Source organism: Heterodontus francisci, unplaced genomic scaffold (assembly GCF_036365525.1).
Source record: "Heterodontus francisci isolate sHetFra1 unplaced genomic scaffold, sHetFra1.hap1 HAP1_SCAFFOLD_121, whole genome shotgun sequence".
In the NCBI taxonomy this organism is placed as follows: Eukaryota; Metazoa; Chordata; class Chondrichthyes; order Heterodontiformes; family Heterodontidae; genus Heterodontus; species Heterodontus francisci.
The window spans coordinates 810,184-836,214 of record NW_027140425.1 but is presented as its reverse complement, the minus strand read 5'-3'; the positions used below and the strand labels follow the sequence as shown (position 1 = coordinate 836,214).

General features: G+C 46.8%; 1 protein-coding gene across 1 annotated transcript; it reads right to left on the bottom strand.

The window, feature by feature from the left end:
• Positions 1 to 10,998: 10,998 nt before the first annotated feature.
• Positions 10,999 to 11,310, bottom strand: LOC137359697 (histone H4-like). Its single transcript, XM_068025477.1, has one exon. The coding sequence runs from the start codon at positions 11,308 to 11,310 to the stop codon at positions 10,999 to 11,001; it is 312 nt and encodes a 103-aa protein (XP_067881578.1).
• Positions 11,311 to 26,031: the final 14,721 nt, after the last annotated feature.

Here is a 26,031-nt window from a genome sequence, read left to right as displayed (position 1 = left end):
CTGGATGTTATCTAATTGTTGTAAAATGGCCAAAGCCTCTGGTATGCAGTAGCTGGGGGCTGCAGGACTGCAGTGGAATCAGACACTGACTCTGTTTGTATTGCTGGGTTTCCTTTGTGATTGTTCACAATGATTATTCATTGAAAAATTGTTTTGGTCTCTCTTGTAACTTCCACCACATCTCTTCCTGAATTATAATAAATACTTTTTATTTCTACAGGCAATACTTGAGGAAGCTGAATAAATGTAGTGATTCCTCGACACAAGGGGAAGTGCAGCCAGCTGCTCTCACACAGTAAGTACAGTATCGCTCACAGAGAGCAGAGACATCAATTCCACAATCACCGACAGCAGAAGTAGTCAGAACACAAAAACACACACAATAGGAGCAGGAGTAGATCATATGGCCCGTGGAGCCTGCTCCGCCATTCAGTACCATTATGGATGATCTTAGGCTTCAATTCCACTTTCCCGCCTGCTCGCCTTATCCCCTGATTCTCTGAGAGATCAAAAATCTGTCTATCGCAGCTTTACATGTATTCAATGATGGAGCATCCACAATACTCTGGAGTAGAAAATTCCAAAGATTCACAACCCTTTGAGTGAAGTAATTTCTCCTCATCTCAGTCCTAAATGATCAGCCCCTTATCGTGGGACTGTGTCCCCATGTTTTAGATTCACTGACCAGCAGAAACAATCTCAGTGTCTCCCCTATCCAGCCCCTTCGGAATTTTGTATGTTTCAATGAGATCACCTCTCATTCTTCTAAACTCCAGAGTATAGGCCCAATTTACTCAGCCTCTCATGATAGGACAATCCCCTCATCCCAGGGACTAATTTAGTGAACATTTGCTGCACCGCCTCCAATGCACATATATCCTTTCTTAAGTGTGCAGACCAAAACGTCACACTGTATTCCAGATGTGGTCTCACCGAAATCCTGTGCAATTGTAACTCACTTCTTTATTGCTGTATTCTAATCCCCTCGCAATAAAGGCCAACACGCCATTTGCCTTCCTAATTGCTTGTTGTACCTGCATGCTAACTTTCTGTATTCCTTGTACAAGAACACTCAATTCCCTTTGAACACCAACAGTTACAATTTTCACACCTTTTATCAAATATTCTACTTTTCTATTCTTATGACCAAAGTGAAGAACTTCACACTTCCCTACATTATACTCCATCTTCTTGCCCACTCACTGAACTTGTCTATATCTCTTTGCAGCCTCTCTATGTCCTCCCACAGCTTCCCTTTCCACCTACCTTTGTATCATCAGCAAACCTAGATACATTACTCTCTGTCTCTTCATCTAAGTCATTAATTTAGATTGTAAATAGCTGAGACCCCAGCACTTATCCTTGCGACACTCCATTTTTCACTGCCTGACAATCTGTTTCTACCCACTCTTTGCTTCCTGTCCGTTAACCAATCCTCTATCCATGCTAATATATGACCCACAATTCCATGAGTCCCTCATCTTCTCTATTAACCTTTTATGTAGCACCTTATTGAATGCCTTTTGGAAATCCAGGAATATGACTAGTTTCCCTTTACCCTGCTAGTTACATCCTCAAAAAACTCTCATAAATTTGTCAAACAAGATTTCCCTTCAGGAAAACCATGCTGACTTGTTTGAATGCTTTTCTCAATGCATTGTTCAGACTTCCTGCATTTTCCCAAGGACTGATATTAGGCTAACTGGCCTGTAGTTCACAGTTTTCTCTCTCCCTCCTTTCCTGAAAGGCAGTGTAACATTTGCCAACTTCCAATCTGATGGAAATTTTCTGACCCCCTCCCACACCCACTGCAATATTACAGGGAACGGGGGAGGGGAGAAACAGCCTGTCTGCCCCAGGCCAATCAAGGCCCTTAATTGGCCAATTAACAGCCACTTCTGGGCCTCCTCTCTCTGCTGCAGGTATTTTATCCTCGGTTGGGTTGGGGGCGGGGAGGCAGTGTGGCAAAGGCACCAAGAACCCTGCCTGATAAAACCAGGCATCTTTCTTGCGGGCTGCGGGGGGGTCCTCCTGATTAGGCACCCTGTTCCCCATGGAGGGCCACCCTCAAAGCTCCAACCGCTCCCATTGGGCACCCCCGGACCTGTACCTGACCCCCCATTGCCTCAGACTTAAAGGCAACATTATATATTCTATCAGAACAGAATGAATGACAAATAACATAGCACTCCACAAAACTATAGTGTTCGAGTGAAAGATATTGTCTCAGTTATTTATTGCAGCCTGAGCTACACATTATATGCCAATCTAAAATCACATACAGTTTCAGACTGAGATACAGTATTTATTCCATAAATGCAAACCGAACTATATGTTCCACAGGAGTTCATACTATTGAACAAGCCTGGGCTCTTTTCTCTAAGTGGTCACCTAATAGAAGCATTGAATAATATGAAGGGTTTCGTTAGGGTAGAGGTAGAGATGTTTCCCACTTGTGGTGGAGTCCAAAGCTATCGATATGAAATAGTCAGTAATAAGTTAAATAAATAACTCAGGGGAATCTTCTTTACGCTGCTTTGACAGCACTTGAGCTGCTGAACATTGTTACATTTAACATCAAGCTAAATGATTAAATGAGGCAAAAACAATTTGAGAGATTTGCTGATAGGATTAGATGAAGTAGGGTTGGAGTAACCTCATTGGAACTACCAGCACTTGGGCAGAAAAGCCTGTCTCTGTGCTGTAAATACTATGTAATTTTGTGTAGAGTGAATCCAGAATGACAAACTAACCCAGAGATTAATGGCTACTGAATGCATCCCACACACAGGCAGTACCAGAGACTGACAGATACTGAACAAAACCCACACTCACAGGCAGTACCAGAGACTGACAGATGCTGAACAAAACTCACACTCACAGGAAGTACCAGAGACTGACAGATGCTGAACAAAACCCACACTCACAGGCAGTACCAGAGACTGACAGATACTGAACATAACCTACACTCACAGGCAGTAGCAGAGACTGACAGATACTGAACAAAACCCACACTCACAGGCAGTACCAGAGACTGACAGATACTGAACAAAACCCACACTCACAGGAAGTACCAGAGACTGACAGATACTGAACAAAACCCACACTCACAGGCAGTACCAGAGACTGACAGCTACTGAACATAACCTACAGTCACAGGCAGTGCCAGAGACTGACAGACATTGAACATAACCTAAACTCACAGGCAGTACCAGAGACTGACAGATACTGAACGAAACCCACACTCACAGGAAGTACCAGAGACTGACAGATACTGAACAAAACCCACACTCACAGGCAGTACCAGAGACTGACAGATACTGAACATAACCTAACACTCACAGGCAGTGCCAGAGACTGACAGACATTGAACATAACCTACACTCACAGGCAGTACCAGAAACTGAAAATATTGAACAAAAAGTACACACGCGGACAGTACCTGAGACTGACAGGTACTGAACAAAACACACACTCACAGGCAGTACCAGAGACTGACAGATGTTATGTCCATCCCAAATGCACAACAGAAAAAATAACTGAGAGATCCAACAGAAATCCAACACTTACATATAATACCAGTGACTTAAAGGTACAGAATTAATCGCACTCTCAAATATAGTGCATGTGAATGGGATACAGAATGAGTCTATACTGACACATAGTACCAGGGAATGACAGATACAGAATGAATCACACAGTCACATACAGCAACAGGGACATTTTGGCACAGTATGAATCTGACAGTCGTGTACAGAAACAGAGGCTGACAGATAGCAAATGAAACCCACACACACATACAGTGACACTGAGAGCTATAACATATATGCCACATTCATATATAGTACCAGAGATTGACAGATACAGAATGAATTCCACACACACAAACAGTTCCAGAGCCTTATACATTCAGAGTGAATATCACACTTTGTACCAGAGACTGACCAATGCAGCATGAATCCCACACTCCCACTCAGTAATAGAGACTGACAGCCACAAATACAGAATGATTCTCATTCTCATGTACAGGACAACTGACTGATTTGCCACAATGGTGTCTCTAATCTTTGGGCAAACTCAGTGTAATAACAACTTGTCTCCATTCCCAGTATTTCTAAATCCCACCTGTCCTCCATAATCTGAACAATTATTGCATGTCGTGTTGACTGTCTGATCTGTAAACTGCACTGTATCACAGATTGCTGACATTTGCTAGCTGAAAGTGAGAACTGCAACATAGAAGCAGAAATTGGCACAGCCTGTCAGGGTTAATAAACAGGTAATGTGAGGTAATAAACTTTGTAATAAACTCATATTGCTTCACATTTTTATACTGAAAATAAAAGTAATCAATTCTTAATAAAAATGTTTACTACATTGATCTGATATTTGTAAATGTGCCCTGTTATATATTACACTACATTGAGCAGTATTTCTGTCTGATTTTTCAGGATACTATTTGCATTACTTCAAATAAAGAAAACATAACTACACAAAGAACTGAGCACAATGCTGAAAGTTTCACAGCAAACAGTCAAAAGGGAAAGAGATAACATATAGAAAGAAAAAAAGCTAAAATGCTGAAAACACTCAGCCAGTCCGGAAACAACTGTGGAGAAGAGAAGCTCGGGTTAATGGTCCAGTTCTGTGATCCTTCTATAGACCTGAAACATTGCTCCTCCCTTCCTCTCTCCACAAATACTGCTGGAACTGCTGAGTGTTTCCAGCATCTTCTGTTATTCAGATTTCTAGCGGCTGCAGTATTTCTCTTTTTGAAGAATAAAACAATCCCTGGGAGGGAATGAAAGTTTACATAAGAAATAAGAGCAGGTGTGGCCACTCTGCCCATTGAAATAGTTCCACCATTCAATAATATAACAGCTGTTCTCCTACCTCAACTCCATCTTTCCACACTGGCACAGCCCCCTTGATTCCCTTAGTATCCAAAAACCTATCGATTTCTCTTGAATATGCACAATGATTGAGCATCCAGAGCTCTCTGGGATACAGAATTCCAAAGATTCATAACCCTTTGACTGAAAAGAAAATCTCCTCTTCTCAGTCAAATATGACCAAGCCCTTTATACTGAGACTGTAACCCTTCATTCTAGATTGCCCAGCTAGAGGAAACATCCTCCCAGCATTTACCATGTCAAGCCACTGAGCATTTTATCTGCCAGTGAGATTACCTCTCACTCTACTGAGTTCTGGGGAACAGAGGCCTAGTCTATTCAATCTCTTCTCATAGGACAATCCCCTCATCCTAGGAAGCAGCCTAGTGGCACGTCTCTGTACTCCCTCTAAGGAAAGTATATCCTTCCTTAGATAAGGGGACCAAAACTGCACAGCACTCCAAGTGTGATCTCACGCTGTATAATTGCAATAAATACTCATACTCTAATCTCTTTGCAATAAAGACAAACATATCATTTGCTTTCCTAATTGGTTGAGTACCTGCACGTTAACTTTCTGTGATCCCTGGACAAGGACACTCGGGTCCCTCTGAATGTAAACATTTCCCATTCTCTCACTAATTTCAAAAATGTTCTGTATTGCTGTTTTAGATTAGAGATACAGCACTGAAACAGGCCCTTCGGCCCACCGAGTCTGTGCCGAACATCAACCACCCATTTATACTAATCCTACACTAATCCCATATTCCGACCAAACATCCCCACCTGTCCCTATATTTCCCTACCACCTGCCTATGCTAGTGACAATTTATAATGGCCAATTTACCAATCAACCTGCAAGTCTTTTGGCTTGTGGGAGGAAACCGGAGCACCCGGAGAAAACCCACGCAGACACAGGGAGAACTTGCAAACTCCACACAGGCAGTACCCGGAATCGAACCCGGGTCCTTGGAGCTGTGAGGCTGCGGTGCTAACCACTGCGCCGCCCTGCCAAAGTGTGTAACTGTACACTTCTCCCCATTATATTCCATCTCTCACATTCCTGCCCACATACTTAGTCTGTCTAAATCCCTTTTTTCCCCCTTTGCATCCTCCTCACAGTTTACTTTGCCACCTCACTTTATATCATCGGCAAACATGTATAACATTACATTCGGTCACCTCATCTAAGTCATTGATACAGAATGGAACTAACTGAGTCCCGAGCACCAATCCTTGCAGTATCCAATTACTTACAGCTTTCCTGCCGAAAATGACTCGGTTATTCCTACTCTCTGTTTTTTGTCTGTTAACTACTACTCAATCTATACTAATATATTATCCCCAAATTGCATGGGACCTACATTGGTGTAATAACTACTTGTTTGATAACTTATTGAATGCTTTTTGAAAATCCAAACAGACTACATCCACTGGTTCCCCTTATCTGCCCTGGCAGTTACAACCTCTACATATTCTAATAATTTATCATTGACGATTTCCTTTTAATAAATCCATGTTGACTCTGCCCAACCATATTCTGATATTCCACATCACCCTTTACCACGTCTGTAGTAATAGATTGTAGCATATTCCCCATTGCTGATGTCAGGCAAACTGGCCTCTAGTTCCTTGCTTTCTCTCTCCTTCCTTTCTTGAATAGTGTGGATATGTTTGTTACCCTCCAATCCACAGCTTCCAGAATCCAGGAATTGTTATTTTAATAAGCAATGGGAATAGCTGTGGGAAAATGAATCTGAGTCATTCTATTCTGAGTCCACTGTATGATTCAGGTCAAATAATAATTATCAATAAAAAAGGAGTAAAATCAGAGTTCAATTGAACTTTAATTTGAAGGAAATCAGTGTTGGAAATATGTTTATTCAAATTATACACTTCTTGGTTTGGGAAACAAAATTCCTTTGAGACAGTACCTAACTCAGTTCCTATCTTTCAGTTTCTCATCTGAGGAATTTAAGGAACGCCAAACTGTAATGGCTGGGAAACAAACCCGGGCACAGCTGCTTGGAAGGTCATTGACCTGAAACATTAACTCTGTTCTCTCTCCACAGATGCTCCCTGACCTGCTGAGTATTTCCAGCATTTTCTGTTTTTATTCCAGCTGTTTGGAAGGCAGCTATGCTCACTGCTCTAACAGCATCGCTCACATGGAGCAATACATTGAGTCTTTCTGTGGATTTTGGGACTGTGCCGCTGTCCTTTGGTCGCTGATGCTATAATCACAGCCAATAAAATACTCAGCTCAGTTGCAGGTGTTTAAAACTGGTGAACTGAAAGGTGACATGAAGAAAAACTTTTTCATGGAGTGAATGATTAGGATCGGGGATGCCTGATAGGCTGAAGAAGGCAGATTCAATCATAGCTTTCAAAAGGGAATTGGATAAGTAATTGAAATGAAAAATATGCAGGGCGGAAGAAAGGCCAATAAGCTGGCATGGAATCAATGGGCTGAATGGCCTCCTATTGTGTTGTAACTATTCACTGATACTGTAAGTCTAAGACCAAAATTTGATTAAAGACCTGTTTCAGCCTAGTTACTGTTACAGATCTCAAACAGAGTTTGGCTGTTTATCAGGGTGTTTCTGAACAGCAATAAATCACAATTTTACAGCACAGTAAGAGTTCATTTGAACAATTGTGCCCGTGGCCGCTCTTTGAACGAATTATCTAATCAGTTCCACCTCCCTGTCATTTTCACATTGCCCTGTAAGTTCCCCATCAAGTAATGATTCAATTCCCTCAGGAAAGTTATTATTGAATCTGTTTTCACCTCCCTTTTCAAGCAGTACATTTCTGATCATCAGAACGCGTGTTAAAATATCACCTCGTCTCCCCCTCTGATTCTTTTAACAATTCTGTGTCCACTGGTTACAGACCCTTCTGCCAGTGGGAACAGTTCCTCTTAAACCCATTACAATGTCGAACACAACTATTAAATATTACATTAACATCTCTGCTCCAAGAAGAATTAATCCAGCTTTGCTATTCTTTCCCGCATCTCTTGAACCATTCTGGTCAATCTCCTCTGCACTCTCTCTCAGGCCTTGATATCCCTGCTGAAGTGTGGAACCTAGAATTAGAAATGCTCCAGCTGAGGCCGATAACGAGTGATTTAATTTATAAAAGTTCAGCATAAACTCCTTGTTTGTGACCCGTATTCCCATTTCTGGTTTCTAACCCAGTGTCGGCTCTGAGCTGTTGAAACTGCCTGAATAAATATTTCCGCCCAACAAAGCGCTCAATTTAGAGAGGCCGGAATGTGAGTAGTTGCTGAAAATAAGGGATCCTCACAGCCAGGTGACATTTCCCAGTGGATTTTTCAATAGAAACTGGGGCTGGAGAGAGTCTTTGGGAAATGTAATTCCTGAATGAAGTGAGAGAGTTTGTGATTGGTTGCAGATGTTAAATCTGATTGGATGGCGAAAGAGACCAATTAGAGTATTACAATATCAAACCATTGTGACATCACTCCCAATCACAATCTTTACTTTCCCCCATCCCTCATTAGCATAGAGCTGTGGGATTGTCTATTTAATCCGCACTCGGAAGGGGTTTGGTTTATTTCTGTGTCTGAAATTGAAACTGAAGATGGTTGAGGAGAAGAAGAAAGCAGCTGCTAAGAAGGGCGCCAAGAAAACTGAGAGCAAACCGTCAGCAAAGGGCGGCAAGAGGCAGAGAAAGTCGAGGAAGGAGAGTTCCTCCATCTACATCTACAAAGTGATGAAGCAGGTTCACCCCGACACCGGTATCTCCTCCAAGGCCATGAGCATCATGAACTCGTTTGTGAACGATATTTTCGAGCTCATCGCGGGTGAGGCTTCCCGCCTGGCCCATTACAACAAGCGCAGCACCATCAGCTCCCGGGAGATCCAGACCGCCGTGCGCCTGCTGCTGCCCGGGGAGCTGGCCAAGCACGCCGTGTCGGAAGGGACAAAGGCGGTGACCAAGTACACCAGCTCCAAGTAAAACTGCACAATGGACTGAAAAACATCCCAAACACAACGGCTCTTTTAAGAGCCACCCACAATCTCTCTGAAAAAGCTGCATCCGAACATCTCTATTAAATCACTTAAAGACAATGTATAATATAATAAGGATCTTACTGCTGTGTTTGCTGTCCCATCAACCTTACAAGAACTCATAATCTGATCACCCATCTTCACTTTTTTGCTTAAAACTGTTATTGTACTGTTTTTTTTTCACAGCCCCTGAATGACCGCATTAACAGCTGCTTTCAGTGTTGAGGGTTAGACCTTAATCCCTTAATGATTTTATTAACAGCAACTCTCTGCAGTGCAACAGCCTGGGATGGGATTATTACAGAGCAGGTTAAGGGCAGTTCCAGAACTCGTTCCGGCTCCCTCTTTTCACAGAAGGACACTGAGCTCTGATTGAAAACTAAACAATGTTTCGCTTCAGGCCAATGCAATGAACAGGGATTTATTCCCAACAGGGCCAGTTTGAAAGCGATTGGAGAATGAGCCACAATTTAAACAACATTTTACAAGTTGAATAAAAGAAAATACAGAGAAGGGATTTTAAATTTTTGACGAAGAATTACATTTATTTTCATCCGCTCCTTTCCGGCAATGAAATTGGCGGGCTTTTTGAAATTGAACAATTCTCTGCTTCTGATGTCGTGGCGGGTAAATCCCGCCCTCTTCTGTTTGTCAGTGACCTGATTATTGGTGAATATAGGCAAATGAAGTGAATTAGGTACCGACCAATGAGGAAAATTCTCAATCTATAAGTAAAGTAAATGCTGCATAAATTAACCATTCTTTGAGAAAGCATTTGTGAGATTGTGGAAATGTCTGGAAGAGGAAAGACCGGCGGGAAAGCTCGGGCCAAGGCCAAGTCTCGCTCCTCCCGGTCTGGACTGCAGTTCCCGGTGGGCCGTGTTCACAGACTCCTGAGAAAGGGCAACTATGGTGAGCGTGTGGGTGCCGGAGTCCCGGTCTATCTGGCTGCTGTGCTCGAGTATCTGACCGCTGAAATCCTCGAGCTGGCCGGTAATGCGGCCCGGGACAACAAGAAGAGCCGCATCATCCCCAGACACCTGCAGCTGGCCGTGCGCAACGACGAGGAGCTCAACAAGCTGCTGGGAGGAGTGACCATCGCTCAGGGCGGGGTGCTGCCTAATATCCAGGTCGTGCTGCTGCCCAAGAAAGCCAGCGTTCAGAGCTCCCAGAAAAAGTAAAGCGGCCAAAATGTCATCTAATAACCCAAAGGCTCTTTTCAGAGCCACCCACAGTCTCTGTGAAAGGGCTGATTATTGTCTAATTCCAGCATGTCAGTAACAGAACAGAATAGGAACTGTTTAAAATGTTTAAGTAACTATTTCAGTGACTTCTCAGTGTGTCCCCCTGAATCCTGTGTGAAGGGGAATTACCCATCGTCTGTAACTTATCACTTCCACACCGAGTTTGAGTTATTGGTCCCTTAAGGATTGCTGAATGGAGTCTTTTCCCATGGAGTGGGAAATAAATGTCAGGTTAAAACTGTGCGTAAAATAGCGCCAGGAATTTGTGGCGATAAAAGCGGAATAAAAAATGGTCAAGGTTATGGGGAAATATTTTACCAACAAATTTAAATAGATTTTCCAGTAATCGCTTCTTTTCGACACTGAAATTGGCGCCTTTTTCGAATTCAAACTGTGTTAGGACGACAATTTAAGCCAATGATTTGCTGTGTTTTCGAATTCGAGGCTCTGCGATTGGTTAAGACATGCGAATGGGAAGAGGGTGACCAATCAGAAGTGAGCGCGGGCTCAAACCGGGAATTCCAGAGTGATGTGGCTTTTCACTGAGGGCATGTGTGGACTGGGGAAATAACTAAATGTGGAGCCTCAGGCGCTGTTTACACAGCCCGTTTAGAAAGTCAAATCCACTGCACATCCTTGCTGCAATTGAAATGTCAAACTCTGCGATTCCAAGTTTCTACCCGAACACAGCGCAGATTTATTCCAGACAGTTCTGAACAGCCTATCCGATCTCCCGTTTCCAGGTCACTGCTCTCTCTGTGAGGCGGTGGGTGGCTCTTAGAAGAGCCTTTGTTGTGTGTTTGCAGGAAAGGGTCGAGTTGTTCAACCGCCGAATCCGTAGAGAGTGCGGCCCTGCCATTTCAGAGCGTACACCACATCCATGGCAGTGACCGTCTTGCGCTTGGCGTGCTCAGCGTAGGTGACCGCATCCCTGATCACATTCTCCAGGAAAACCTTCAACACCCCGCGAGTCTCCTCATAGATCAAACCCGAGATCCGCTTGGCCCCGCCACAGCGAGCCAGGCGGCGGATTGCTGGTTTGGTGATGCCCTGGATATTCTCATGAAGCACTTTGCGGTGCGGCTTTGCTCCCCCTTTGCCCAGTCCTTTGCCTCCTTTACCTCTGCCTGACATTTTTTTTATTTCCAAAATATACTTTATTCTTAAAAATCTGTAAAAATTACATTCCTAAACAGTTTAAAACAGCATCAAGTCAAAAAATACCAACAGTGCAAAGGTGATCCGTTTCCTTCTATACAATTTTGAGTTGCCTCACAACCCTTCCATTTCATTGTCATGCCATATACATTTTTACATTTACAGCACAAAAAGTTTTCCCGATACAGTTCGAGGGGTTTCCCATGGATCCAGCCCCTCCGTTCAGCTTGGTGGGGGGACCTTACACAGTGGTCTTTCCACATTGAGCCTTTGCTGCGGCTGCCCCAAGCTTTAGTGCGTCCCTCAGCACGTAGTCCTGGACCTTGGAATGTGCCAGTCTGCAACATTCGGTCGTGGACAACTCTTTGCGCTGGAAGACCAGCAAGTTTCGGGCAGACCAAAGGACGTCTTTCACCGAGTTGATAGTGTTCCAGCAGCAGTTGATGTTTGTCTCGGTGTGCGTCCCTGGGAATAGCCCGGAGAGCACAGACCCCTGTGTTACAGAGCTGCTTGGGATGAACCTTGACAAAAACCACTGCATCTCTTTCCACATCTGCTTTGCAAAGACACATTCCAGGAGGAGGTGGGCAACCGTCTCTTCCCCACCACAGCCACCGTGGGGGCATTGTGCAGAGGGGGCGAGACTTCGGGTGTGCATGAAGGATCTGACGGGGAAGGCTCTTCTCACCACGAGCCAAGTTACGTCTTGGTGCTTGTTTGAAAGTTCTGGTGATGAGGCATTCTGCCAAATGACTTTGGCGGTCTGCTCGGGGAACCATCCGACAGGATCCCCCGTCTCCTTTTCCCGTAGGGCCTTGAGGACATTCCGTGCAGACCACTGCCTGATGGATCGGTGGTCAAAGGTGTTTTCCCGCAGAAACTGCTCCACGAAGGATAGGTGGTACGGCACAGTCCAACTTGATGGAGCGTTCTGCGGCAATGTGACCAGGTCCATCCTTCGCAACACCAGGGACAGATAGAACCTCAGCACGTAGTGACACTTGGAGTTTGCGTACTGGAGATCTACATACAGCTTGATGCAGCCGCACACGAAGGTGGTCATCAGGATGAGGGCCACGGTGGGTACATTTTTCCCGCCCTTGTCCAGAGATTTGAACATCGTGTCCCTTCGGATCCGGTACATTTTCGATCCCCGGATGAAGCGGAAAATGGCTCGGGTGACTGCCACAGCGCAGGACTGGGGTATGGGCCAGACCTTCGCCACGTAGAGCAGCACAGGGCGGCACAGTGGCGCAGTGGTTAGCACTGCAGCTTCACAACTCCAGCAACCCGGGTTCAATTCAGGGTACTGCCTGTGTGGAGTTTGCAAGTTCTAGCTGTGTCTGCGTGGGTTTCCTCCGGGTGCTCCGGTTTCCTCCCACATGCCAGAGACTTGCAGGTTGATAGGTAAATTGGCCATTATAAATTGCCCCTAGTGTAGGTAAGAGTCCTTTCCTATCCTGAGTGGTGTGAAACAGGGCTGTGTTCTCGCACCCACACTTTTTGGGATTTTCTTCTCCCTGCTGCTTTCACATGCGTTCAAATCCTCTGAAGCAGGAATTTTCCTCCACACAAGATCAGGGGGCAGGTTGTTCAACCTTGCCCGTCGAAGAGCGAAGTCCAAAGTACGGAAAGTCCTCATCTGAGAACTCCTCTTTGCTGACGATGCTGCATTAATATCTCACACTGAAGAGTGCCTGCAGAGTCTCATCGACAGGTTTGCGGCTGCCTGCAATGAATTTGGCCTAACCATCAGCCTCAAGAAAACGAACATCATGGGGCAGGACGTCAGAAATGCTCCATCCATCAATATTGGCGACCACGCTCTGGAAGTGGTTCAAGAGTTCACCTACCTAGGCTCAACTATCACCAGTAACCTGTCTCTCGATGCAGAAATCAACAAGCTTCCACTGCTATGTCCAGACTGGCCAAGAGAGTGTGGGAAAATGGCGCACTGACACGGAACACAAAAGTCCGAATGTATCAGGCCTGTGTCCTCAGTACCTTGCTCTACGGCAGCGAGGCCTGGACAACGTATGCCAGCCAAGAGCGACGTCTCAATTCATTCCATCTTCGCTGCCTTCGGAGAATACTTGGCATCAGGTGGCAGGACTATATCTCCAACACAGAAGTCCTTGAAGCGGCCAACACCCCCAGCTTATACACACTACTGAGTCAGCGGCACTTGAGATGGCTTGGCCATGTGAGCCGCATGGAAGATGGCAGGATCCCCAAAGACACATTGTACAGCGAGCTTGCCACTGGTATCAGACCCACCGGCCGTCCATGTCTCCGCTATAAAGACGTCTGCAAACGCGACATGAAATCGTGTGACATTGATCACAAGTCGTGGGAGTCAGTTGCCAGCATTCGCCAGAGCTGGCGGGCAGCCATAAAGACAGGGCTAAATTGTGGCGAGTCGAAGAGACTTAGTAGTTGGCAGGAAAAAAGACAGAGGCGCAAGGGGAGAGCCAACTGTGCAACAGCCCCGACAAACAAATTTCTCTGCAGCACCTGTGGAAGAGCCTGTCACTCCAGAATTGGCCTTTATAGCCACTCCAGGCGCTGCTTCACAAACCACTGACCACCTCCAGGCGCGTATCCATTGTCTCTCGAGATAAGGAGGCCCAAAAGAGAAGAAGTGTAGGTAGGTGGAAGGGAAATATAGGGACAGGTGGGGAAGTGGTAGGAATATGGAATTAGTGTAGGATTAGTATAAAATGGGTGGTTGATGGTCGGCACAGACTCGGTGGGCCAAAGGGCCTGTTTCAGTGCTGTATGTCTGAACTAAACTAAACTAAAACTAAACAACGTGATCGCCTCGCACCTGATAACCAGATTCTTACCCACAATGGAGAGAGATCGCTGCCCCCACATGCTCAACTTTTGTTGTACCTTGGCTACTCACTCCTCCCAGATTTTGGTGCACGGAACTGCCCTTCCGAACCATATCCCCAGCACCTTCAGGTAATCTGACCAGACGGTGAAGGGGACAAAGGATCGGTCAGCCCAGTTCCCAAAGAACATGGCCTCGCTCTTGCCGTGGTTAACTTTGGCTCCCGAGGCCAGTTCGAACTGGTCGCAGATGCTCATCAGTCTGCGCACGGACAGCGGATCCGAGCCTCTGCCTGACATGATAATTCTTCACTCAGTTCACTGCTGGATATGAGAAACAGAATCCTTCAGGCTCCTTTTTATAGTGGCCGCCCGGACCTGGCTGAGAGGTGCAGTGAGGGGAGGAGACAGAGTGAAGATTAAACAGAGAGCGGGAGGGGAGGAGACACCCAGAGTGACAGACAGAGAGAGAACGGCCCCTCATCTTTCAGCTCCACCTCCAGTTTGCTCCGGGCTGCCAATTTCAAACCCTTTATTAACAGTAGAACCGAAACCCAGCTCTCCACACAAACCCTTCCAGACTCGGCCTTCACAGTCAAAGCTTTCCAGAAAGCCGGAGCTTTTAAATATGATCCTGCTACAATTAACACTCAGTAATATTCCCACCTAAAGGCAGTCCATTCTATAACAAGAAACCTCCTCAGTAACATCACCATTTCCATACACATCCGCTTCCAGCAGTTTACAAACATCTTATTGCAGCTGTTTGGGGAATCTCCTGTGTTAAGATTGGAGTTGGAAAGCGGCCTTTACCTGGCAGTGTTACCGTCTCACACTGAATCTGCCAGACATCCTGTTCTCTTTATTGTGAGAGAGAATGTGTGGATTTAGGAAATGTTCATTTGAAATGATCTCTATTGAGAACGAGCCCGGCCGTGGGACAGGTATTCCAGTGCAAAGAGCTGTCCATGACCGAGTGTTGCAGACTGGCACATTGCAACATCCAAGACTATGTGCTGGACGCATTAAAGCTTGGGGAAGCCAGCATGGAGTCTCAACGGGGAAAGGCTGAAGTCTAAGACAATGTATGTCAGCCAAGAGCGACGTCTCAAGTCATTCCATCTTTGCTGCCTCCGGAGAATCCTTGGCATCATGTGGCAGGACTGTATCTCCATTGCAGAAGTCCTCAAGGAGGCCAACATCCCCAGCATATACACCCTACTGAGCCAACGGCGCTTGAGATGGATTGGCCATGTGAGCTGCATGGAAGATGGCAGGATCCCCAAGGACACATTGTGCAATGAGCTCGCCACTGGTATCAGACCCACCGGCCGTCCATGTCTCTGCTTTAAAGACGTCTGCAAACGCGACATGAAGTCCTGTGACATTGACCACAAGTCGTGGGAATCAGTTACCAGTGTTCGCCTGAGCTGACGGACAGCCATAAAGGCGGGGCTGAAGTTTGGTGAGTTGAAGAGACTTAGCTGTTGGCAGGAAAAAAGACAGAAGCGCAAGGAGCGAACCAACTGTGTAACAGCCCCGACAACCAATTTTATCTGCAGCACCTGTGGAAGAGTCTGTCACTCTAGAATTGGCCTTTAAAGCCACTCCAGGTGCTGTTTCAAAAACCACTGACCACTTCCAGGCGCTTACCGATTGCCTCTCGAGACAAGGAGGCCAAAGAAGGCCATTGTGCAGTGAGGGACTGGAACCCATGTAAAACCCCTTGGGCTGTATGCACCAGAGAATGTTTGATGTATAATGTAATTACTGTAAATATAACCTGTGCAGACAGATATAGTGAGATACCTCATGTACTGTAGTGAAAGAAATTGATCTGTATTGCATCTTATGTAATGTCAAATTTGGCCTGCTTTGCAATGTACTTCCACAAATTTTATGAATAAAATACATTTTGTGCAAAAGAAAGCAGCTTTCCTGTCAACACACACCTTGTCTCAGGGCACAGCTGTAAGCACAACTTGCCTGTGATCTTGTCACAACCAACTTCACGCTATATCTTCCGACACCCGTACTTTACAGTCTGTCAATCTAAAATAAAAAGACCTTGTGTTTATTTCTCCTTTCTTTTCATTTCTCCTCTATTCTTCTCAATCACTCCCTTCAACAGTCCTATTCAGATCAAGGTGGAATGTGAATAGTTTCACAACTCACCTGACTCGATTATTACCTTTCTCTTCTCTTGTCTCATTCAATGGGAAAGTTTTATTCACCAGTCTGTTGCTGTTTTACACTCTTGCCATACCATCTGGTATTGCATCCATCTGAATTCTGTGCTTTCATGGCCTTACATTTCTTTTCCACTTCTGAGTGATTTGTTTTCTTCAGTTTCATTCAACCAGGCTGGACCACAAGGAAGTTTGGAACCTTTGCCTTGGACGGGTCCACGTTGATCCATTACATTCAGAATCATCTCCTTCAAATAATTCCATAGTAGAACTACAGTAACAACACAGCATCTGCTTCAAACACTCCTCCACATTTTATCTGTTCTGACTGTCAGCATCTCCAGCTCTTTTGTTTAAGTGGAACCCATCAGGTTTGTATAGGCTCCTTCTATTCTGAAAGCTGTGGCACTGGTTCAGGAAATGGAGCCCTGTTTGTCAACACTAAAGGCTCAGCCATGCTTGATTTGCCTCGTTCCCCTCTGTCTCTCTTAACTATCAAATAGCATGGGTAGTATTTCAGAAAGTACTAGAATGGAGGGAGTGCTGGGGACTCCAGGCCTATCCTGGAGGGATGGGGAAAACATCTTTAGAAATTTTCTGGAGAGAAATGTGATATGACAGGTCTCCAGGGACAGACCAAGGAGAGGATGTGTACATTGAATGGAAACATGACAAAAATAGTTGGGGATTCAGGAACACAATCCTCTCTGATGGGGTACAGCATCCCCTCTGCTATTTCTCTTTACAAGACACTTTTCCAGTTTAAATTTATGTAAAAGGTGGGTTAATTGCTCTCAGGGTGGGTGGGAGGAGAGGAGCCTCATTGGCCATGGGTGGGACAGGGAAAATGGAAAGAGAGTACCAAGATTCCGATCACTCTTCTGTGATGTCTGCTGGAAAGCGTCTGTGGATCAGATGCTGCCGGGGGCCCGTGCAGAGGGGAAGGGGATGGGAAACGGTGTGGGGTCATGGAGCGAGGAGGTGGAGAGGGAGCGTTCGTGGTACCACAGCCAACCCTCTGCCCAAACCAGACACCCACATCCCCTATCCCAGCATTAGAATGGCCAATTCATGGAGGCGGAGAGTGGCGATTCCCATTGGATTAATTTCTAATGTTCAGCGTCTTATCCTGATAAAATCACCAGTATTGAAGGAGGCCATTCTGTACTTATTCTCAGGTCATCGAGGGGTCATCTCTCCCCTTTCAGCTCCTGGCTGCAGATATGTTTGCTGTGAAATATGAGTAAAATGCGACGTATGTTTGCAGCTCTTTCTGTTTCTGTCCCGTTGCAGTCACAGGAACATTGAAATGGGGCTTGGCCATTCAGCTCCTCAAGCCTGTTGCGCCTTTCAAGTAGATCCTGACTCAGCTGTATCTTAACTCCAGCTCTCTGCTCTGATTCCACAAACCCTCATAACCTCTCTGCATTGAAAATCTCTCAATTTCAGGTTTGAAGTTGTCAATTGACCCTCAGGTTTATCCGCTATTAAGTGGGAGAGTTCCAGACTCACACTGTCCTTTGCGGGAAAGAGTGTTTCCTGGCAGAATTCCTGAAAGGCCCAACTCTAATTTACTGGTTCTCCCCTTTCTTGTGGAACTGCTTGTTTCCAGCTCTGACCAAAGTCCACATCGCAGAACAACAGCTGTTCCTCTGATCCTGTCCTTTCAGCTTTGGATTTGAAGCCCATGTCTCTTTCCATGATGATTCTTTGTGCCCGATCTCTGTAATTGGGTTTGTTGTAAATCACTGGCAGCAGGAAGCAGAAGTGAGTGTGATCTGGGCACTGACAGGGAATGCTGCTTCTCATAGCTCTCTCATGGGGTGGTGTGGAGGGGGTGAGACTTGGGGGAGTTGAAAACCTTCATGTGTCACCAAGTTAGAATTTTTGAATCAGTGTCTCAAATACTCCAGATCAAGGAAGGACCATCATCTCGTGTCACAGCAGGAGCACATCAGACTTCAGATCAGAAAGCTGTTTGTTGTAATATATTCTGGTGGCACACTCAGAGAAAATGGGCACCAAGCATGGCCAGTTCAAGCAAGTGTTTATTTATGTCTTTGCATCATCACCTCATCAACATAATATATAAATACATTACAGTACTTCCCACTTCAAAAGAAAAGTATTTTTCTTTTTGTTTCTCTTCAATGAACTTTATCGACAAATCAAGTTTAATAACTGGTTTACAACGTCTTTCTGATCTTACGGGTTTCGGTGTTGAGTCAGGTTTTGGATTGCTTGGTTTTGGTTCAGTATTTAAAGAAGACATTGTTTCTTTCTCAGAAATCGAAATTTCAGTCACTGAGCCTGAACTGGTTCAAATCCTGGCATGAGCTCGTGATCAAGCAGATCGTGCTCATGTTTTGGTTCAGCCCTTGCTGAGATCATGTGATCTACATGGACATTTCTCACTTTTCCATCAATTTCAACCAAGTATCGTTTGGTTACACAAAGTCAAAAAGCTCCCAGGGTGCACGGCAGGTTAATCATGTGACTAGTTCCTTACATGGAACAAAAATAAACACAAGAAATGCTGGAGATTTTTTTTTCCAAAATATACTTTATTCATAAAAATCTGTAAAAAATACATTACTTTTTTTTTCCAAAATATACTGTATTCTTAAAAATCTTTAAAAATTACATTGCCAAACAGTTTCCAAACAGCACCAAAAAATACAAACATTGCAAGGGAGATCAGTTTCCTTCAATACTGTCATCTGTTTCTTCCCAACCCTTCCGTTTCACAATTGTCATGTCAATTACAGTTTTACATTTACAGCAATTGAGAATATTAACGATACAGTTCGAGGGGTTTCCCATTGATCCAGCCCCTCAGTCCAGCTTGGTGGGGGAACCTTACACTGTGGTCTTTCCCCATTGAGCCTTTGCTGTGGCTGCCCCAAGCTTTAGTGCGTCCCTCAGCACGTAGTCCTGGACCTTGGAACGTGCCAGTCTGCAACATTCGGTGGTGGACAACTCATTGCGCTGGAAGACCAGCAAGTTTCGGGCAGACCAAAGGGCGTCTTTCACCGAATTGATAGTCCTCCAGCAGCAGTTGATGTTTGTCTCGGTGTGCGTCCCTGGGAACAGCCCGTAGAGCACAGACTCCTGTGTTACAGAGCTGCTTGGGATGAACCTTGACAAAAACCACTGCATCTCTTTCCACACATGCTTTGCAAAGGCACATTCCAGGAGGAGGTGGGCGACCGTCTCTTCCCCACCACAGCCAACGCGGGGGCACTGTGCGGAGGGGGCGAGACTTCGGGTGTGCATGAAGGATCTGACGGGGAGGGCCCTTCTCACCACCAGCCAAGCTACGTCTTGGTGCTTGTTTGAAAGTTCTTGTGATGAGGCATTCCGCCAAATGACTTTGACGGTCTGCTCGGGGAACCATCCGACAGGATCCACCGTTTCCTTTTCCCGTAGGGCATTGAGGACATTCCGTGCAGACCACTGCCTGATGGACCGGTGGTCAAAGGTGTTTTTCCGCAGAAACTGCTCCACGAAGGATAGGTGGTACGGCGCCGCCCAACTGCATAGTGCTTTCCGCGGCAATGTGACCAGGCCCATCCTTCGCAACACCGGGGACAGATAGAACCTCAGCACGTAGTGACACTTGGAGTTTGCGTACTGGGGATCTACACATAGCTTGATGCAGCCACACACGAAGGTGGTCATCAGGATGAGGGCCACGTTGGGTACATTTTTCCCGCCCATGTCCAGAGATTTGAACATCGTGTCCCTCCGGACCCGGTCCATTTTAGATCCCCAGACGAAGCGGAAAATGGCTCGGGTGACTGCCACGGCGCAGGAGTAGGGTATGGGCCAGACCTGCTCCACGTCGAGCAACAACGTGAGCGCCTCGCACCTGATGACCAGGTTCTTACCCACAATGGAGAGAGATCGCTGCCCCCACATCCCCAACGTTTGTCGTACCTTGGCTACTCGCTCCTCCCATGTTTTGGTGCACGCCCCGGCCCTTCCGAACCATATCCCCAGCACCTTCAGGTAATCTGACCTGACGGTGAAGGGGACAAAGGATCGGTCAGCCCAATTCCCAAAGAACATGGCCTCGCTCTTGCCGTGGTTAACTTTGGCTCCCGAGGCCAGTTCGAACTGGTCGCAGATGCTCATCAGTCTGCGCACGGACAGCGGATCCGAGCAGAAGACGGCGACGTCATCCATGTACAGGGAGGTTTTGACCTGAGTGCCTCCACTGCCTGGGATTGTCACCCCTCTTATGCTCGCATCCTTCCTAATCGACTCAGCAAAGGGTTCAGTACAGCAAACAAACAAGACCGGGGACAGAGGACAGCCCTGTCTGACTCCAGATTTGATCGGGAAACTTTCAGATTCCCACCCGTTGATTGACACTGCGCTACTGATGTTTGTGCAGAGCAGTTGGATCCAATTGCAGATTCCCTCCCCAAACCCTATTTTGGAAAGCACGTCCATCATGTAGGTGTGCGATATCCTGTCAAAAGCCTTCTCCTGGTCCAGGCTGATGAGGCAGGTGTCCACCCTCCTGTCCCGTACGTAGGCGATCGTATCCCTGAGTAGCGCGAGACTATCAGAGATCTTCCTGCCGTGTACAGTACAGGTCTGATCGGGGTGAATCACCAACTCCAGAGCAGACTTGACTCGACTGGCTATGACTTTGGACAGAATCTTGTAGTCAACATTAAGCAGTGAGATGGGCCGCCAATTTCTGATTTCTGCCCTCTCCCCCTTCTGCTTGTAAATGAGGGTGATGATGCCTTTTCTCATGGATTCTGACTTGCTGCCGGCCAGGAGCATACTCTCGTATACTTCCAGCAGGTCTGGGCTGACCCAGTCCCACAGGGCCGAGTACAACTCGACCGGTAAGCCGTCGCTCCCGGGAGTTTTACTCGTCTCGAAAGACTCGACGGCCTTTGTCAGCTCGTCCAGAGTTAGCGGCTTGTCCAGTCCCTCCCTCCTGCTGTCATCTAAGACCTCTGTGATAGATGACAGGAAGGACTGGGAGGCTCTGCTGTCTGTGGGCTTCGCGTCATGCAGCCCAGCATAAAAGGATTTGCTGATCCTGAGTATGTCGGGCTGCGAAGATGTTACCGAGCCATCTTCTTCCTTCAGGCTGCTGATAACAGAGCTCTCTCTGTGTACCTTTTGGAAGAAGTAACGCGAGCACGTCTCATCCTGCTCGATGGAGCGGACTCTGGACCGGAAGATGATCTTGGAGGCCTCCTTGGCGAAGAGCGAGGCTTGCTGGCTCTTCACCTCTTGGAGGTCCTCCTTGACCTCGACCCCCATTGACTGCAACCGGAGTAGATTTTGCATAATTTTCTGGAGTCGGGACAGTTCCCTCTGTCTCTCTCTCGCCTTCTGAACACCTTTGTGGATGAAGAACCTCTTGATCTTCTCCTTAATCGCTTCCCACCAGTGAACTGGAGACTCAAAGAGGGGTTTCACGGTTCTCCAACCATTGTAATCCCTTTTGAATTCCTCAACGTTCTCTGGGGTCAGCAGTGTCGCATTGAGCTTCCACGTCCCTCTGCCAACCCGCTGGTCGTCCTGTAAGTGACAGTCGGCCAGTAAGAGGCAGTGGTCGGAGAAGAACGCCGGCTTGACGTCGGTGGATCCGACCGTGACAGCACGGGACACAAACAGGAAGTCAATCCTGGAACGGGCAGACCCGTTCGATCTTGACCATGTGTATCTGCGCTGCGCTCCGTCTGCAGGTTTGTTGAAGACGTCGTGCAGTTTGGCATCCTGAACTGTTTCTATTAGGAATCTGGACGTAGCGTCCAGTTTGCTGTCGTCACTGCCGGATCGTCCAGCCGCATCGATGATGCAGTTGAAGTCACCGCCTAGGATGACCGGCCTGGACGTCGCCAGCAGCAGTGGGAGCTGCTGGAAGACGGTCAGCCGCTCGCTGCGTTGTACCGGGGCATACACGTTGATCAACTGGAGTGGAGCGCTGTTGTACATCATGTCTGCTACGAGGAGGCGGTCGCCCACCACCTCCTTAACTTCGGAGATGGTGAAGTTACCTCCCCGCAGCAGAATACCCAGGCCGGAGGAACGGCAGTCATTACCCCCCGAACAGATCGATGGCCCGTGGGACCACCATCGCGACCACTGCCTGTAGGTGCTGAGGTGTGGTATTCCACACTCCTGCAGAAACAGTCTGTCAGCTTTGACCTTGGCAAGGTAATCCAAGGTTGAAACACATCACGTAGTCGATTTAATGCTACGCACATTAATGGAAGCAATTCTTATACCCATTTTTTACTAAAAATTAGTTGTTGCTTCCCATACCATTTGTCCTCGCTAGTCCCAGTCCTTCGGTATGTTCCTGCATACCCATCGTGTGCGCAAGCAGTTTCACGTTGGTTGGGCTCAGAAACCCCTCCTGATTTTTCATGCAGGGTTTGTGCCGCTCGGGTGACATCTGGGGGGTCTTGTAGGCAGGGAGCATTGGGTTGTCCTCAGCTGCTTCCATCTGTTCCTCCTCGAAAACATCACAGCTCCCGGTCTCCCGGAGCTCAGGTGCGCCAGACGTGTCTTTGCTCCCGGTGTCCCGGAGCTGAGATGCGTTGGCCACGTCGTTACGTGAGGGGAATTGGGGTTGGGGCACGCCGGGCCCATCACAGCTTCCAGTGCCCGGGGGCTGGGATGCTTTATCATCCATCTCGGAGTTCTGCCGCCTCTTTTGAAAGGGCTGTCGTTCCAGCATTTCCCCGTCCAGTGAAGAGGAGTTGTTGCAGTCTGATTCAGAAGAGAGCCTCCTCTTGCCACTGGTTTGGGTGGTGGCTTTGGGATGTTTTTTCTTTGTGGTTTTCCTCTGGACCACTTGCCACTGAACTGTTTGTCCATCTGCTGCCTCCTCCTCCATCGATTCTGTCTGTGGAGGAGGGGTTTCCGGGCGCTGGGTAGGCGCCTCCCCTTCCTTCTCAGGTTGAAGTGCCTCACTGCGGAGAAGGTTGCTCGTCTCCTTTCGAACAGCGGACGCCTTCGTCGAACCTTCGCCCGGCCATTCCTTGGACCTTGCCGCCTGAGCATAGCTGAGACAACGTTTGGGGCAGGTCTTGTAGAGATGGCCTGCCGCACCGCACAAGTTGCAACGCTTAGTCTGCTTACAGTCCTTGCTCTGATGGCCTTCCTCCTTGCAGTTCTTGCAAACAACCGTGCTGGAGTTGGCTGCCATGTGACCAGATTTGCCACAGGTGCGGCAAACTCTGAGCTGCCCAGCGTAGACCAAGAAGCCTCGACTTCCCCCGATAGCGAAGCTGGAGGGAGGGTGGATGATGGCTCCACTGGGATCTACCTTCAAGGTCACCTTGACCTGCCGCTTGCTGGTCCAGATCCCAAAGGGGTCCTTGACATCAGTGCTGCTGCCGGCCACCTCGACGTACCTGGCGAGAAAGGTGAGTACATCCACCACCGGAACATGGGGGTTGTAGAGGTGAATCGTCACCACCCGGTCCCGTTGAGATGGAAGCGTGAAGAGCGGCTCCGCTGTGAGGATCGACAGTGGAGCCCGGTCCCCTTTCTCCTTGAACGCCTTCAGGAACTTGATGCATCCCGCCACGTTCCGGAACGTCACATCGAAGTATCCACTGCTGGGGAAATCCTGCAGGCAGAAGACGTCCGTCGCTTGAAATCCGCAGCAATCGAAGAGAATTTTCTTGATGAAGAAGGTGCGGTCGACCGGTGCATCTCCTTCCTTGTCCTTCACGACCACCCGAACGGTGTTCCGCACTCCCTGGCCCGAAGCTCGAACATTGGTTATAGCCATTTTACTCAAAGCTTCCCCAGGATCAAAAGGCAATGATCATGGTCACTTCTCAATCAAATAAGCACTGATAAGAACAGATACTGCACTTGATCTTAGCCACAATACATTACAAAACAGTTTCAAACAGCACCATGTCAAAAATTACAAACAGTGCAAAGGAGGTCCGTTTGCTTCAGTACAATCATGAGTTGCCTCACAATCCTTCCGTTTCATATTTGTCGTGCTAGATACATTTTTACATTTTACAGCAGACAACATTTTCCCGATACAGTTAGAGGGGTTTCCCATGGATCAAGCTCCTCAGTTCAGCTTGGTGGGGGGACCTTACACAGTGGTCTTTCCCCATTGAGCCTTTGCTGTGGCTGCCCCAAGCTTTAGTGCGTCCCTCAGCACGTAGTCCTGGACCTTGGAATGAGCCAGTCTGCAACTTTCGGTCGTGGACAACTCTTTGCGCTGGAAGACCAGCATGTTTCGGGCAGACCAAAGGGCGTCTTTCACCAAACTGATAGTCCTCCAGCAGCAGTTGATGTTTGTCTTGGTGTGCGTCCCTGCGAACAGCCCGTAGAGCACAGACTCCTGTGTTACAGAGCTGCTTGGCATGAATCTCGACAAAAACCGCTGCATCTCTTTTGGCAGCATCTGTGGAGAGAGAAGCAGAGTTAACATTTCAGGTCAATGACCCTTCTTCAGAACTGATCCCCCATCATAGTAAATAGTTCAGAATTAGATTCAGAACCTTATATGGAACAGTCTCTTTGCATCCCTTGTTGGAGGCTCAAATCTCTCTGCACCAGCCAGCTAGCCATGTGACTAAAACATTTGTGTATTGGAAGACCACTGCTGGATCCCCCATTAGTTCAACATTGTCTGTTACCATGGAAATATATTTCCAGTAAGAGATTGCAATTTTTAAACTTTTAATGTTCATATGACAAAATAATGTGTGCCGCATTCTTGGCAGGTGGGGGATTTGCCTGACAATATTAAATTTTGTTCTATTCAATACAGCTGTGATGAACTTTGACCTTTTCTGCCTTTTAGAAACAGTATTTGAAGGGTCTCGGTAACAATGTTCAGTGTTGATGAGAGTGGGGTCTGGGTGAGCAGCTGCTGAGTGTGACAGATTCAGGACTGTAAGCAGGAAGTTCTCTGACAGTCTCTCTCTCTCTGTGATGGGTTGAGTTGATTGACAACTGGCAGCTGTTGGCATTTCGATAAATGAAGTTCCCTCCAACCATTTTTTTTGACTGACAGTGTAGTATAAGGATGTAAAGGACTAATTACTATGATGGGGGAATCAACCCCTCCCACTGTCAGAGTGATGATGTAACATGAGATGAGGTTTGGGAGAAGAGAGAGCAGCACCAAGGATGCCAGCTTAGGAGGCTTGATGAGTGTGTATATAGTAGTGTGTAAATTAGAAAAGAGTTCTTAGTTCTTTCAGCAAAACATATCGAGAAACTCACAATTTTATTATTCAGGAGTCAGAACACAGATATTAACTCTGAGTGGCAGTTCTAGTTTCATTTACCAAAAAGAAATAGAGAATAATATTGCTCACTGATTGAAATCCCCCAGTGAGGAGACAGTTAAACAGGTGATCTGTTGGGGTCTCCTTCGATCCAAGGTTTCGACAGCATTTAATCTCCCTTTTTGGTGAAATTCTCTGTTATTTGCAACTTTTTTTATCCAGCTTTGATGGGCGAGTGAAAAAGCTGAAAAAAAGTGAACAGTTCCATCCGTTCTTTTCTTCCTTCTTCCAGTTTCTCTTTTCTGTCCCAGATCAATATAATGATGAGAATCCCAATTTAATCTGCTGTTTCTGGTGCTTTATCCATTCCAATCAAAATTCAACATTCCAATCAAATCTATCTGTTATTCCACAGTGTCTCT